We start from the raw sequence: 17,636 nt of genomic DNA on the forward strand, positions 1-17,636 counted from the left end.
TGCGGCTACTCACCCAGTGTGTTAGCAATACCACAAACCAAGGGATGCATCGGTGTATCGTGACACCCCTAACATGGACGTTTCATTGCGGCTACTCACCCAGTGTGTTAGCAATACCACAAACCAAGGGATGCATCGGTGTATCGTGACAGAACATGGACGTTTCACTGCGGCTACTCACCCAGTGTGTTAGCAATGATCATGTTCTTGTGAACAGGGTTGATAAGGATCACAAGGCGAATCGTGACACCCCTAACATGGACTTTCATTGACTCAAGCTGAAACACAAGTTTGTAAATTAGTCACAGAACTCAGTCTATCACACCAAGGGATGCAAGACCCCACAGACTGCAAGACTCAAGCTGAAATAAAGTTTAAATTAGTCACAGAACTCAGTCTATCACAAGGCAAAGACCCCACAGACTGCAAGACTCAAGCTGAAATAAAGTTTAAATTAGTCACAGAACTGCAGTCTATCACACGGCAAAGATCCCACAGACCCAGTGCAAGACTCAAGCTGAAACCCCTAAAGTTTAAATTAGTCACAGAACTCAGTCTATCACAAGGCAAAGACCCCACAGACTGCAAGACTCAAGCTGAAACAAAGTTTAAATTAGTCACAGAACTCAGTCTGTTATCACAAGGCAAAGACCCCACAGACTGCAAGACTCAAGCTGAAAAAAAGGGATGCATTAATTTGGTCACATACTCACCCAGAGAATGGTCTTGAAGTGCATGTGTGACACCCCTAGTCTTTCATTGCGTTGTGTGTTACCAATACCAAAACCAAGGGATATCTACTTGACACAACATCGTTTCATTGCGGCTACTCACCCAGTGTGTTAGAATTGCTTTCAGAGTAGCCTTGAGTGTGTTGACCACAGTCTTTGTCGTTGAGTCCACTCTCACTGTGTTCCAATATGATGTAGACACCCCTAACATGACGCATTGCGGCTACTTTGAGCAATGACAAATCAAGGGATGTCAGTGACTCTTCACCGTCTCCCTCGCACTCACCCAGTGTTTCAAACTGTCCGTCACGGGCTGGAACTCACCTGTGTTAGCAATACGAATGAAGTGAGTGAGTGAGTGACACCCCTGAGTGAGTGAGTTAGCAATACCACACGAGTGATGCATGAACGTGACACACCCTAACATGTATGACTCACGAGTGAATGTTTAAAACATGGACACCTACTCAGCACACAAATATCACATAACATGGTTTCTGCATCACCCAGTCAGACAAAAGATGCAATCGTGACACCCCTAACATGGACGTTTCATTGAACTCACCAGTAAGCAATACCACAAACCAAGGGATGCATCGGTGTATCGTGACACCCCTAACATGGACGTTTCATTGCGGCTACTCACCCAGTGTGTTAGCAATACCGGTCTTCACAGAAGACTTCTGAATGTGACTGATCATGTTCTTGTGAACAGGGTTGATGAGGATCACAAGGCGAAGACCCCACAGACTGCAAGACTCAAGCTGAAACAAAGTTTAAATTAGTCACAGAACTCAGTCTATCACAAAGCGAAGACCCCACAGACTGCAAGACTCAAGCTGAAACAAAGTTTTAAATTAGTCACAGAACTCAGTCTATCACACGGCAAAGATCCCACAGACTGCAAGACTCAAGCTGAAACAAAGGTTTAAATTAGTCACAGAACTCAGTCTATCACACGGCAAAGATCCCACAGACTGCAAGACTCAAGCTGAAATAAAGTTTAAATTAGTCACAGAACTCAGTCTATCACACGGCAAAGACCCCACAGACTGCAAGACTCAAGCTGAAACAAAGGTTTAAATTAGTCACAGAACTCAGTCTATCACAAGAAGACATTTTAGACTGCAAGACTCAAGCTGAAACAAAGGTTTAAATTAGTCACAGAACTCACTATCACACGGCAAAGATCCCACAGACTCAAGACTCAAGCTGAAATAAAGTTTAAATTAGTCACAGAACTCAGTCTATCACACGGCAAAGACCCCACAGACTGCAAGACTCAAGCTGAAACAAAGGTTTAAATTAGTCACAGAACTCAGTCTATCACAAGGTGAAGACCCCACAGACTGCAAGACTCAAGCTGAAACAAAGGTTTAAATTAGTCACAGAACTCAGTCTATCACAAGGTAAAGACCCCACAGACTGCAAGACTCAAGCTGAAACAAAGGTTTAAATTAGTCACAGAACTCAGTCTATCACAAGGCAAAGACCCCACAGACTGCAAGACTCAAGCTGAAACAAAGAAATTAGTCACAAACTCATCTATAGGCTGTACAGACTGCAAGACTCAAGCTGAAACATATTTAGCTGTACAGACTGAAGTCCATCATTAGGCTGTCCCACAGACTGCAAGACTCAAGCTGAAACAAAGGTTAGCTGTACAGAACTATAAACCATATTAGCTGTACAAGACTAAGCTAAAACAAAGGTATTAGTCTCAGTCTATCAGACTATAAGACCATATTAGCTGAACAGACTTATAAAGTCCATATTCATCTGTCACAAGGTGAAGACTACAGACTGCAAACTCAAGCTATTTAATGTACAGACTCATAAACCACATTGCAGACTCAAGTGACAGACTAGTCAAACTCATCTATACACGCTGATCCCACAGACTGAAGCCATGATTTAGTGACAGAACTGTCCCACAGACTGAAGACTCAAGCTGAAACAAAGTTTAGTCTATCACACGGAAAAGATCCCACAGACTGCAAGACTCCTGAAACATATTAGCTGTACAGACTATAAACCATATTAGCTGTACAGACTATAAACCATATTATCTGTACAGACTATAAACCACATTAGCTGTACAGACTGAAACCATATTAGCTGTACAGACTATAAACCATATTAGCTGTACAGACTATAAACCATATTAGCTGTACAGACTATAAACCACATTATCTGTACAGACTGAAGCCATATTAGCTGTACAGACTGAAACCATATTAGCTGTACAGACTATAAACCATATTAGCTGTACAGACTATAAACCACATTATCTGTACAGACTGAAGCCATATTAGCTGTACAGACTGAAACCATATTAGCTGTACAGACTGAAACCATATTAGCTGTACAGACTATAAACCATATTAGCTGTACAGACTATAAACCATATTAGCTGTACAGACTATAAACCATATTAGCTGTACAGACTATAAACCATATTAGCTGTACAGACTGAACCATATTAGCTGTACAGACTGAAACCATATTATCTGTACAGACTGAAACCATATTATCTGTACAGACTGAAGCACATACGACATGAATCACCAACTCACCAGGGGCGGGACATAGCCCAGTGGTAAAGTGTTGGCCTGATGCCCAGTCGGTCTGGGATCGATCCCTGTCATTACACAAAAGAAAAACAACACTAACTCACCCATGTTCCACGTTCCGATAAAAACTGAAATCTGGTCGACTTCGGCTTCAGTGGAATGCAGACTTTTCATCTGTCGAATCTGCAGACAGAAGTTCTCTCTAACATGAGCATTTTCAAAAGAGTAGGTCGTCTTCTTCTTGCCTTCGATGATGATGTCCAGCCGGCTGTTATCAGCAGTGTTTTTTATCAGCTGAAGAACTGAGCAAAAAGATTAAAAAAAACAAGTTTTTATTTAACGACACACTTAACATGTTTTATTTATGGTTATATGGCATCGGACACATGGTTAAGGACCCTAGAAATAATTAGAGAGAAAATCCACTGCCGCTATGAAATGGGCTACTCTTTTTGATTAGCAGCAAGGGATCTTTTATATGCAGATCCCACAGACAGGACAGTAGAAACCGTGACCTTTGTTACACCAGAGACCTGGGGCCTAATTCACTAAACTCTCACAACTTTGCAATCTTGCAGTGCAATGCTAAAAGACTTGCAAAGAGGATGCTTTGTTGTCTAGCAGAGCCTAATAGAGCTTTGTGAATTAGGCTCCTTTTGAGGACCAGTTTTTGTTACCTAACATTAGATGTATGTGATGTGATAGAAGACGATGGCATGTAGCAAGCTGTTTGCAGTCACTCAGTCTCCTAGATATGCCACAGTTCTGGAGCAGTGGTTGGACTGAGAGATAGCCCAATGGACTGAGAGATAGCCCAATAGGCTGAAGAAGTATGAAATGAAAGGATTATTTGTTTTTAACTACACCACAGCATTTTTTGGATTCAAAAATGTATTTTTGTTTAACGACACCACTAGAGCACATTGATTTATTAATCATCAGCTATTGGATGTCAAACATTTGGTAATTTCAACATATAGTCTTAGAGAGGAAACCTGCTACATTTTTCCATGAGTAGCAAGTGATCTTTTATAAGCACTATCCCACAGACAGGACAGTACATACCACGGCCTGTGATATACTAGTCATAGTGCACTACCAGGAATGAGAAATAGCCCAATGGGTCCACCGATGGGGTTCGATCCCAAACTGACCTTGCACCAAACAAGCACTTTACCACTAGTGTTCGTCACACCACTATTTTGGAGTCTAACATACAGCTATTGTGACACTTCTAGAGTGAGAAACAGAGGAAGATAATGTACTTCTGCTACAAAGGCTATTCCTAAAAAAAAACCAGCAAGGAGTCTTTTATATGCAGGACAGTACATACCACAACCTTTCTTGTATAGATCATGAGGCACATGTCGGGATGGGAAAATTCAGGGTGTTCTACCACTGAGTTACATCCTACAGGATTCTTAGTAATAAAAAAATGGAAAGTTAAAGTTTTGTTTTATTTAACGCCGCCGCTAGAGCACATTGATTTTTTATCTTATCATCGGCTACTGGATGTCAAACATATGGTCATTCTGGCAGTTTTTTAAAGGAAACCCGCTGTCGCCACATAGGCTCCTCTTTTACGACAGACAGCAAGGGATCTTTTATTTGCGCTTCCCACAGGCAGGATAGCACAAACCATGGCCTTTGTTGAACCAGGTATGGATCACTGGTCAGTGCAAGTGGTTTACACCTACTTATTGAGCCTTGCGGAGCACTCACTCAGGGTTTGGAGTCAGTATCTGGATTAAAAATTCCATGCCTCGACTGGGATCTGAACCCAGTACCTACCAGCCTGTAGACTGATGGCCTAACCATGACGCCACCGAGGCCGGTCTCTTTTAAGAATACTTCACCTGACCTCAAACAGTGAAGGGGTGGAACATAGCTCAGTGTTGAAGTGTTCGCTTCATGCACAGTCGGTCTAGGATCAATCCCCATTGGTGGACCCATTGGGCTATTTCTCGTTCTAGCCAGTGCTTCACAACTTGTGTAACAAAGGTCGTGGTATGTACTATCCTGTCTGTTGGATGGTGCATATAAAAGATCCCTTGCTGCTAATCGAAAAAGAGTAGTCCATGAAGTGGCGACAGCAGGTTTCCTCTTTCAGTATCTGTGTGGTCCTTAAACATATGTCTGATGCCATATAACCATAAATAAAATGTGTTGAGTGTGTCGTTAAATAAAAACATTTCCTTCCTTCCTTCTTTCAAACAATGGCATATTCCCCTAGGGATATTAGTCTGGTCCGAACATCCCAACAGCCAATGGGATGGCCTAAAAATCTTCCAATCAGTCCTCCTTTGTTTGAGGTCAGGTGAAGGAGAAAAGAAAACATTTTTTTTAGGTTTTGCTGTTTTAATTCAAGCAAGCTACATGTATGTATAAGCTGGTGATTAAGGCTGAATAATAAACCACTGTAAAACTAGCAAAATCAGTCAACATCAACAATGACCATATAACTTTAATTCAGGTTTAATATTATATAGTGGGAAGATACTCAAAGTGAGTTGATGTATTTACTTTTATCATGGCTGAAGTTGTTGCTTGAATCGAGGAATTCTTTCGACGGTTTTACTGCATACATTCTTCCTTGCTTCAGATCAACTGTCAAGGTCATCTTACTTGTTAGTTTGCCTGGCTTGGTGACCTTCACCTGTTAAAAACACAGTTATTTTATAAACATACATTATCAGGGTGGAAATAATTGGTGAAATTTGTTATACATACATGATAAGGGTTCTATTCACTGCAATTTCATTTCAACAAGTTTCTCTCTGAACAAGTATTATTTTATAAATATACATAATCAGGGTGGAAATAATTGGTGAAATTTGTTATAAATAAACATGATCAGGGTTCTATTCACTGTAATTTCATTTCAACAAGTTTCTCTCAGAACAAGTATTATTTTATAAACATACATGATCAGGGTGGAAATAACTGGTGAAATTTGTTATAAATATACATGATCAGGGTTCTATTCACTGCAATTTCATTTCAACAAGTGTGAAACATCCTGGCGTAGACTTCGATTCTTTGCTTTACAACTCAGGAAAATGTAACTTCTGTCTACTATTTGTGATTCCATCTATGATTCCACAGTCACGGGAAATTAGTATCCTTAAATTAGGAGCTTGACATAGATAATTTTAAAACAATGATTACCTCAAATGTAGCCAGTGGAATATGCATTGTGGTTTGTGGCATAGAGGACATAAAAAGTAATCTTCAAACTTGGAACCAGATATAAAGTATGTTAAAACAGTGGTAACCTCAAATGTAGCCAGTGGAATATGCATTGTGGTTTGTGGCATAGAGGACATAAAAAGTAATCTTCAAACTTGGAACCAGATATAAAGTATGTTAAAACAGTGGTAACCTCCAATGTAGGAAGTGGAATATGCATTGTGGTTTGTGGCATAGAGGACATAAAAAGTAATCTTCAAACTTGGAACCAGATATAAAGTATGTTGAAACAGTGGTAACCTCCAATGTAGGAAGTGGAATATGTATTTATTATGGAAGACACAAAATGAACTCTTTAACCTACATGCTACTGGATACATTTTTAACCAAGACCATGTTGAGGGGGTACAGATTTATAACTTTTACTCACATATTTTAAATTAAAATGTTTAATAAATACATAAAATAAAGTTTATATCTGAATCGGTAAGTATTATTTTCGTAGGTTTTTAAAAAATTTATGATATTTTAGATCAGTTATTGTTGATTAAAATTAGGTGCAAAAATAGAAAAAGTCAAGTTTACTTTCAGGCATTTGTGGCCAGTATTTATGTCCATTATTCTCAGTGTTTTTCTAACCAGAATTTTTTTGGAAACTTAAATTAGCTATCACAATCAGCTATTGATTCCTGAAAATGACCACGAAGTCCTGCCATTGTTGTCAAGCGAAAAATACTTGACCAAAACCACTTTTTCAACAAAAACTTCCAATTAATCTATATCCTGTTGTATTATTATTATTTCTGGTGAGCACCATGTGCAAAACAATGGGAAATATGAATTGTGGAATGTACTGTATACAGTGTACAGTGTGTCGACTGGCTTGAGGTCGGACAAGACATCTCACCTGCAGTAGTCAGAAGGTTAAGCTAGGAACTAGAGTATGTTAAAATAATGGTTACCTCGAATGAAGCGAGTGGAATGTGCATAGTGGCTCGTGGAATGGATGACACGAATGACCTCCGCTGACCTTGCAGCTGGTCGCGGATATCCTGCATATCCTGGGAGTCCAGGTAACAGTAACTCTCATCCGGAACCTTCGTCACGGCGTCATGCGCCTGAAACAGAAGTCCAATCATCCAGGTAACATCATTAATCTGGAGGCAATTCGATAAAACACGGCAAATTCACATTTATAAGGTTATGTATAGTGGTTACAAAGCCAGTTCTTGGCAATTGCTTCACCAGTTTCTCCCAGTACACCAATGTCTCAATAGTTTGGGTCTGTAATCAACAGCATATAAGATAGTTCTTGACAATGGCAGTACACCAATAGTTTTTAATAGTTTGGGCCTGTAATCAACAGCACATAACATAGTTCTTGACGATGGCAGTACACCAATGTCTCAATAGTTTGGGTCTGTAATCAACAGCATATAAGATAGTTCTTGACAATGGCAGTACACCAATAGTTTTTAATAGTTTGGGCCTGTAATCAACAGCACATAACATAGTTCTTGACGATGGCAGTACACCAATATTTTTCAATAGTTTGGGTCTGTAATCAACAGCACATAAGATAGTTCTTGACAATGGCAGTACACTAATAGTTTTTAATAGTTTGGGCCTGTAACCAACAGCACATAAGATAGTTCTTAACGATGGCAGTACACCAAGTTTTCAATAGTTTGGGTCTGTAACCAACAGCACATAACATAGTTCTTGACAATGGCAGTACACCAATATTTTTCAATAGTTTGGGTCTGTAATCAACAGCACATAAGATAGTTCTTGACAATGGCAGTACACCAATATTTTTCAATAGTTTGGGTCTGTAACCAACAGCACATAACATAGTTCTTGACAATGGCAGTACACCAATAGTTTTTAATAGTTTGGGTCTGTAATCAACAGCACATAACATAGTTCTTGACAATGGCAGTACACCAATATTTTTCAATAGTTTGGGTCTGTAATCAACAGCAAATAACCCAGGTTTTGACAACTGTTGCACCAATGTTTCCCAGTATACCAATATTTTTTAGTAGTTTTTAGCCTGTAATCATAAGCTAGTTTTTGGCAATCGCAATATACCAATATTTCTCATAAATTTGGGCCTGTAATAAACAGCAAAATAAGCAGTTTTTAGCAATCACAGTACACAATATTTCTCAGTAGTTTTGGCCCGTAATCAACAGTAAAAAGGCTAATTTTTGTCAACCACAGAACACCAATATTTCTCAGAATGCTTAGTTAGGGCCTGTAAGTAACAGTTCATAAGATGGTTCTAGCAGTTGTTAACGAAAACCAAGAGTATTTTTAAAACCAGAATCACACTCTAAAACCTTACACAGAATTTGATATAGATGGTTGGCCTTAAGCTTTTGTCATTTTATAATATTGCAGTTTGAAATGATATATAGACATGTATGCTGTCAAGCCCAAAAAAACCGTTAGATTTGTTTTACCTTTTTTTCCACTTTCAGTATCTGTGCCTTGCAGTTTGCCAGTTTCTCTGTCAGGAAGGAAATATAGGAAGTAGCTGACTGAAAGGAAAAGCAATAATAAATGTTTTAGATGGGAAAAAACCCAATTGGAGAATGGGACCAATGAGGGGGTTTGATCCTAGGAAGGAAGGAAGGACATGTTTTATTTAACGACGCACTCAACACATTTTATTTACGGTTATATGGCGTCGGACATACGGTTAAGGACTACACAGATATTGAGAGAGGAAACCCGCTGTCGCCACTTCATGGGCTACTCTTTTCAATTAGCAGCAAGGGATTTTTTATATGCACCATCCCACAAACAGGATAGTACATACCACGGCCTTTGTTTCACCAGTTGTGGGGCACTGGCTGGAACGAGAAATAGCCCAATGGGTCCACCAACGGGAATCGATCCCAGATTAATTGCGCATCAGGCGAGCCCACCAACTGGAGAATGAGACCACTGTGGAGGTTTGATCCTACGAAGGAAGGAAGGAAATGTTTTATTTAATGACGCACACAACACATTTTATTTACGGTTATACAGCATCAGACATATGATTAAAGACCACATAGATATTGAGAGAGGAAACCTGCTGTCAACACTTCATGGGCTACTCTTCTCGATTAGCAGCAAGGGATCTTTTATATGCACCATCACACAGACAGGATAGTACATACCACAGCCTTTGATATGCCAATCATGATGCACTGGTTTGAACGAGATATAGCTCAATGGGCCCACCGACAGGGTTCAAACCCAGACCGACCACGCATCGAGCGAGCACTTTACCACTGGGCTACATCCCGCCCCTGGATCCTAGGATACATGCACCTCAGGTGAAAACTCTATCGACTGAGTTAGATTCCTCCACCTGCGACTATAGAAATGTAGGGTGGGACGTAGCCCAGTGGTACAGCGCTCACCTGCGACTATAGAAATGTAGGTTGGGACGTAGCCCAGTAGTACAGCGCTCACCTGCGACTATAGAAATGTAGGGTGGGAAGTAGCCCAGTGGTAAAGCGCTCACCTGCGACTATAGAAATGTAGGAGTGGGACGTAGCCCAGTGGTAAAGCGCTCACCTGCGACTATAGAAATGTAGGGTGGGACGTAGCCCAGTGGTAGAGCGCTCACCTGCGACTATAGAAATGTAGGGTGGGACGTAGCCCAGTGGTACAGCGCTCACCTGCGACTATAGAAATGTAGGGTGGGACGTAGCCCAGTGGTAGAGCGCTCACCTGCGACTATAGAAATGTAGGGTGGGACGTAGCCCAGTGGTAGAGCGCTCACCTGCGACTATAGAAATGTAGGGTGGGACGTAGCCCAGTGGTAGAGCGCTCACCTGCGACTATAGAAATGTAGGGTGGGAGGTAGCCCAGTGGTAGAGCGCTCACCTGCGACTATAGAAATGTAGGGTGGGACGTAGCCCAGTGGTAAAGCGCTCACCTGCGACTATAGAAATGTAGGGTGGGACGTAGCCCAGTGGTACAGCGCTCACCTGCGACTATAGAAATGTAGGGTGGGACGTAGCCCAGTGGTACAGTGCTCACCTGCGACTATAGAAATGTAGGGTGGGACGTAGCCCAGTGGTAGAGCGCTCACCTGCGACTATAGAAATGTAGGGTGGGACGTAGCCCAGTGGTAAAGCGCTCACCTGCGACTATAGAAATGTAGGGTGGGACGTAGCCCAGTGGTACAGCGCTCACCTGCGACTCTAGAAATGTAGGGGTGGGACGTAGCCCAGTGGTAAAGCGCTCACCTGCGACTATAGAAATGTAGGGTGGGACGTAGCCCAGTGGTAAAGCGCTCACCTGCGACTCTAGAAATGTAGGGTGGGACGTAGCCCAGTGGTAAAGCGCTCACCTGCGACTATAGAAATGTAGGGTGGGACGTAGCCCAGTGGTAGAGCGCTCACCTGCGACTATAGAAATGTAGGGTGGGACGTAGCCCAGTGGTACAGCGCTCACCTGCGACTATAGAAATGTAGGGTAGGACGTAGCCCAGTTGTAAAGTGCTCACCTGCGACTATAGAAATGCAGGAGGGTGGGACGTAGCCCAGTGGTAAAGCGCTCACCTGCGACTATAGAAATGTAGGGTGGGACGTAGCCCAGTGGTACAGCGCTCACCTGCGACTATAGAAATGTAGGGTGGGACGTAGCCCAGTGGTACAGCGCTCACCTGCGACTATAGAAATGTAGGGTGGGACGTAGCCCAGTGGTAGAGCGCTCACCTGCGACTATAGAAATGTAGGGTGGGACGTAGCCCAGTGGTAAAGCGCTCACCTGCGACTATAGAAATGTAGGGTGGGACGTAGCCCAGTGGTACAGCGCTCACCTGCGACTCTAGAAATGTAGGGGTGGGACGTAGCCCAGTGGTAAAGCGCTCACCTGCGACTATAGAAATGTAGGGTGGGACGTAGCCCAGTGGTAAAGCGCTCACCTGCGACTATAGAAATGTAGGGTGGGACGTAGCCCAGTGGTAAAGCGCTCACCTGCGACTATAGAAATGTAGGGGTGGGACGTAGCCCAGTGGTAAAGCGCTCACCTGCGACTATAGAAATGTAGGGTGGGACGTAGCCCAGTGGTAGAGCGCTCACCTGCGACTATAGAAATGTAGGGTGGGACGTAGCCCAGTGGTACAGCGCTCACCTGCGACTATAGAAATGTAGGGTGGGACGTAGCCCAGTGGTACAGCGCTCACCTGCGACTATAGAAATGTAGGGTGGGACGTAGCCCAGTGGTAAAGCGCTCACCTGCGACTATAGAAATGTAGGGTGGGACGTAGCCCAGTGGTAAAGCGCTCACCTGCGACTCTAGAAATGTAGGGGTGGGACGTAGCCCAGTGGTAAAGCGCTCACCTGCGACTATAGAAATGTAGGGTGGGACGTAGCCCAGTGGTAGAGCGCTCACCTGCGACTATAGAAATGTAGGGTGGGACGTAGCCCAGTGGTACAGCGCTCACCTGCGACTATAGAAATGTAGGGTAGGACGTAGCCCAGTTGTAAAGTGCTCACCTGCGACTATAGAAATGTAGGGTGGGACGTAGCCCAGTGGTAAAGCGCTCACCTGCGACTATAGAAATGTAGGGGTGGGACGTAGCCCAGTGGTAAAGCGCTCACCTGCGACTATAGAAATGTAGGGGTGGGACTCACCTGCGACTATAGAAATGTAGGAGTGGGACGTAGCCCAGTGGTAAAGCGCTCACCTGCGACTATAGAAATGTAGGGTGGGACGTAGCCCAGTGGTAAAGCGCTCACCTGATGCACAGTCGATCTATGATCAATCCCCGTCTGTGGACTCATTGGACTATTTCTCGTTCCAGCCAGTACACCACGACTGGTATATCAAAAGCTGTGATATGTGCTATCCTGTCTGTGGGATGGTGCATATAAAAATCCCTTGCTACTAATGGAAAAATGTAGTGGGTTTCCTCTCTAAGACTATGTCAGAATTACTAAATGTTTGACGTGCAATAGCTGAGGATTAATAAATCAATGTGCTCTAGTGGTGTCGTTAAACAAAACAAATTTTAACTATAGAAACAATAGTTGAAAGTTTGTTTTGTTTAACGACACCATCAAAAACATTGATTAATTAATCATTGGCTATTAGATGTCAAACATTTGGTAACTCAGACTTGTAGTCATCAGAGGAAACCCGCTACATTTTTCATATTGCAACAAGGGATCTTTATATGACTTTCCCACCTACAGGACAGCACATACCATGGCCTTTGACCAGTTGCGGTGCACTGGATGGAACGAGAGAATGCAGCAAGGGGTCTTTTATATGCACTTTCCTACAGACAGGAAAGCACATACCAGGGCCTTTGACCACCAGTTGTGATACACTGGATGGAACGAGAGGAAACAAAACCCAATCAGTTGAATGGATCCACTGAGGTGGTTTGATCCTGCGACACAAGCACCTCAGGCGAGCACTCAACTGAGCCAAATCCCTCCCCCCCTCCCAAACTATAAAAATGAGGAAAACATACACCATTCATGGAGTGTTCAGCAGTGTGGTCCACGTCGGTCTCATCTTGCGTGAGGACATCGCGACACATCGACAACTTCAACAGAAACACGTCCAGCTCCCTGGAAAACAAAACAAACAACAGTTAGTTAAAAACACAACATGCTGTTTTCATTAATAATGGGAAATTAATCAAGTTTATTCAGCATTTCTTGCTGGAACTTCCCTTTTAATTCTGTTAAAGGAAGGTAGAATTCCTGACGCACCGGAAACAAAAGAAAATACCTGCCCCCAGTTTGCAGGAATAATCATGTGTTTTTATTAACTGTAAAATTACGCGTTTTTCATTTCTTAAAGTGTCAGTATGTGTTGGTCATCCGGGTATGCATCCTTCCAACATATTAGGCTCATATCTGAGTTGACCCTCTCTTTAATGCACTCATAAATATGTTATGTAGATACAGGGGTCAGATTATGCTCGGTTGGTTGAGCGTTCGCCCGAGGTTCTTTCATGATAGGATCAAACCTCATTGGTGGTCACATTATGTGGTTTATTGTTTTTTTTTCATGATTGATATATCAAAGGTTGTGGAATGTGCTGTCCTGTCTGTGGGAAAGTGCATATAAAAGATCCCTCGCTGCTAATTTAAAATTGTAGCAGGTTTTCTCTGTGACCTTATGTCAGAATGATCAAATGTTAGACATCTAACAGTCATTTAACAAAGTCACTTTATTTGATACAGAACAGCACATACCATGATTTTTGACATACCAGCCATGAGGGGGATTGAGCATATTACTCAAAATTACACCCCAGGCGAGTGTTCCACCCATTCCCTTGGTCTGACAAATGATGAACAAGAGTACCGATGAGGTACATGATTTATCCATCTAAAGTAGGTCGCAGTGACCTAGTTATGGCACAAAACACACCACTATCCTAAGATGTATTTGCATGCATGCTTTAATGATCATATATTATATTATATGAATTGATAAACAAGATATGACCTAGACAAAGATTTTCCATATGTACACTAATGCATCAAAAGTAGGTCCTGGTGACCTACTTATGGTCCACAACACACAGCCATCTCAAGTTGTACTTGCATGCAACTTTTGATGATCCTCTATGAATTGATCAGCAAGACCTGGACAAAGATTTCCTTTAATGTGCAGTAAAAAAAAAAAAAGAAGAGAAGAAGAGAAAATGTTTTTGTTTTGTTCAATGACACCACTTGAGCACATTGATGTATTAGTCATTGGCTGTTGAATGTCAAATATATGGTAATTCTGACACCACTGAGCACATTGATGCATTAGTCATTGGCTGTTGAATGTCAAATATATGGTAATTCTGACACCACTTGAGCACATTGATGTATTAGTCATTGGCATTGGATGTCAAATATATGGTCATTCTGACACATAGTCATCAGACAAAACCCGCTACATTTTTCCTAATGCAGCAAGGAATCTGTTATATGCACTTTTCCACAGAAAAAAAAGCATATACCACAGCCTTTAACCAGTTGTGATGCACTGGTTGGAATGAGAAAAAAACCTAATCAGTTGAATGGATCCACTGAAGTGATTCGATCCTGTGACGCAAACACCTCAAGCGAGCACTGAACCGACCGAGCTAAATCCCGCCCCCTTAAGTGCAGTAATACGTGAAAAGTAGGTCACGGTGACCTAGTTATGGTACACAACAAACCGCTATCTCAAGTTGAACATGCATTCAAGGTTTGATGATCCTATATGAATTGACAAGCAAGATATGTCCGGAAATGAAAAGTTTAAGGACAGATGTACATATTGATGGACAACACCATACCACAACACGGGTGTATAAAAAGGAAATGCTGAATAACACATTGTTTTCAATTGTTAGTTGTGACACTTTTCAGTACCAGACTCCTCCAGGAAATACGAGTCGTCTCTCGCAATCCTCTCAGTTGTGACACTTTTCAGTACCAGACTCCTCCAGGAAATACGAGTCGTCTCTCGCAATCCTCTCAGTTGTGACACTTTTCAGTACCAGACTCCTCCAGGAAATACGAGTCGTCTCTCGCAATCCTCTCAGTTGTGACACTTTTCAGTACCAGACTCCTCCAGGAAATACGAGTCGTCTCTTGCAATCCTCTCAGTTGTGACACTTTTCAGTACCAGACTCCTCCAGGAAATACGAGTCGTCTCTTGCAATCCTCTCAGTTGTGACACTTTTCAGTACCAGACTCCTCCAGGAAATATGAGTCGTCTCTCGCATACCAGACTCCTCCAGGAAATACGAGTCTTCTCTCGCAATCCTCTCAATGAACGTTTTAGGACAGCAGCAAAGTGATGACTTTGCAATAAAAAAAAGTAATTATTTTTTTCTTTGAAACTTCATGTAACTGCTCACCTAAAACCATTTCCGAAGAAATATATGTTTGTTTTGTTTAACGACACCACTAGAGCATGTTGAATTTCAGAAGAGTGATCAAGGTGAGTTGAAGATCACTCTATTGAAATGGTGCTTTCAGTGACACAGGCTTGGTGGAAGCTTGTAGACATTGGTGGAGAGGGCTGACTGAGATCGAGGACACAACGCAAAGTTTCTAGGAGGTTAGAGGGATATGCTCTCCTGTAAAATTGTAAAAACTAGATGTCTTGAAATGTAATTACCTGCATTCTACAAGTAAAATTCATCTGTCTTAAGGTTATATGGCATCGGACATATGGTTAAGGACCACAAAGATATTGAGAGAGAAAACCTACTGTCGCCACTTCATGGACTACTCTTTTCAATTAGCAGCAAGGGATCTTTTATATGTATCATCCCATAAACAGGATAGCACATACTACGGCTTTTGTTACACCAGCTGTGGAGCACTGGCTGGACTCTGTCTTAAGATTTACTTTACTACCAATAATATATTAGATTCAGAATTATTATAAACCCCCCCCCCCCCCCACCACCACCACCACCAAGACCCCCTGCTCTGCCGTGCCAGTGCCAGTGAGACCCAATACCTCTGCAGCCCTTTCCCTGCCGCCTGTATCAGATGCTGAAACTCCGGCATCCCTTCATCGCCCTTCTGGTATTTCGTGGCATCTTTCTCCAACCCACTGTCTATGTACTTCTTCAGAGAGTCTACGAAGGCACCGTCACAGCTGCAAATAAATAAATAAATAAAAATAAATAAATAAATAAGTAAAGAAATAATTTTAAAAAAAAACCCTTCAAAAACAAAACATTTTTTAAATAAATAAATAAATAAATAAGTAAATAAGTAAGTAAATAAATAAATGTAAATAAATAAATGTAAATAAATAAATGTAAATAAATAAATAAATGTAAATAAATAAATGTTGTAAAAAAAAAAAAATAATAAAAAAAAAATAATAATAATAATAATAATAAATAAATAAATAAATGTAAATTAATGTAAATAAAAAAAAATAAAAAAAAAGAAGAGAAATATGGCTGCTTCACCATTCATCTATATAATAACATGTAGATATATGAGCCATCACGCGAAAACCTACAACTTAGAGTAAATGCGACTCAAAGTTTGACGTCACATGTAAACGCGGAAGTAAAAGTTGACATGCTGTTTGTGTTGTTTGTTTTAAAGAATTTAGAAGATGACATCTTCTTCTTTACATGAAGATCAGTTTGAAGTACCGGTAAACATATATCTGTATGTACAATACTGTATGGTTACTATTTTGTATTTTGTACCTGAGATCATTGGTTGAGATCATTAGTGATATTATCTGTACTTTGATACACATTTACAAGTATAGGGAGAAGTCCTATATATCGATATGGTATGCAAGTATCACACGTTTTTATAACGTACATGATTATACATAACATAAAGTTCAGCAACTTTTCCAGAAGTTATATATACAATATTCATAAGTTAGACCAAACATCAAATTAGGATTGTATCGGGTTGATGGGATGATTGGCTCGGAACCTCGAGAAGAAATGGGGCAGGTCGATGTAACACTCTCCCCGAAGTAGTGCTGAGTATTCTTCCGGAAGTATCAGCTTGATAATCCACTGGATGATTGAATTATCCATGTTGGCCTTCAGCAAGCCTTGCCGGTACATCCCGTTCCACTCCGCAGTCAGGTAGAAGGTGCGACTTCCCTCGACATATTGGAACCGGTACCGCCCTTGACCAGACGGTGTTGGTCTCCAGCTCTTGGTGACGAAGGGGCCTGGTAGTTGAGAGGTTGCAGTGAACTCCCCCTTCACACACTCGCGTACCGTCTAGGAAGCTTGTTACGGGCGATCTGCCAAGTCATGGGCTTTGTGTCGGACAAGTCCTGGACCGACTCCTCCCTCTTCTTGGTGTCACGCTCTGTAGCAGCTGTCGCAACAACTTGTGGACGCACCGGTGGACTGGTTGGTGCGGACATCACTTTTCCAGTCTCCATTGGTGCTGATGCTGCAGGGTGGGGGTCCAGTCACTGCCAGTTTAGCCGACAGCTTTAGCCTCCCCTTTGCTGCTCCTGGCATCTGCTGCTTCCAAGTCGTGGGGGGGCGGTGACGCAGAAGGGACTGCTGCCGGCAGTTGAGCTGCCGGTTTTTATGCCCCCTGAACCGCCCCTGCTGGTCTTGTCTTCTTCTGTGAAGCTGGAGGGACCGCCCCTGGTGGTTGAGCCGCCCGGTTATGGT

General features: G+C 42.0%; 1 protein-coding gene across 1 annotated transcript in view; it reads right to left on the reverse strand.

Annotated features, from left to right (window-relative positions):
• LOC121368544 (phosphatidylinositol 3,4,5-trisphosphate 5-phosphatase 2A-like) overlaps positions 1-17,636 on the reverse strand; it is a 117,014-nt gene that overhangs the window by 51,091 nt on the left and 48,287 nt on the right. The window contains exons 6-13 of the mRNA XM_041493284.1: positions 15,977-16,117; positions 12,984-13,083; positions 8,962-9,039; positions 7,456-7,611; positions 5,828-5,960; positions 3,409-3,606; positions 3,308-3,372; positions 1,378-1,495 (exon numbers count right to left, since the gene is read on the reverse strand). Of these exons, the coding sequence (XP_041349218.1) occupies positions 1,378-1,495; positions 3,308-3,372; positions 3,409-3,606; positions 5,828-5,960; positions 7,456-7,611; positions 8,962-9,039; positions 12,984-13,083; positions 15,977-16,117 (989 nt within the window). The remainder of the gene's footprint in view (positions 1-1,377; positions 1,496-3,307; positions 3,373-3,408; positions 3,607-5,827; positions 5,961-7,455; positions 7,612-8,961; positions 9,040-12,983; positions 13,084-15,976; positions 16,118-17,636) is intronic.

The sequence above is a fragment of the Gigantopelta aegis genome, chromosome 1 (assembly GCF_016097555.1).
Source record: "Gigantopelta aegis isolate Gae_Host chromosome 1, Gae_host_genome, whole genome shotgun sequence".
Taxonomy (NCBI): Eukaryota; Metazoa; Mollusca; class Gastropoda; order Neomphalida; family Peltospiridae; genus Gigantopelta; species Gigantopelta aegis.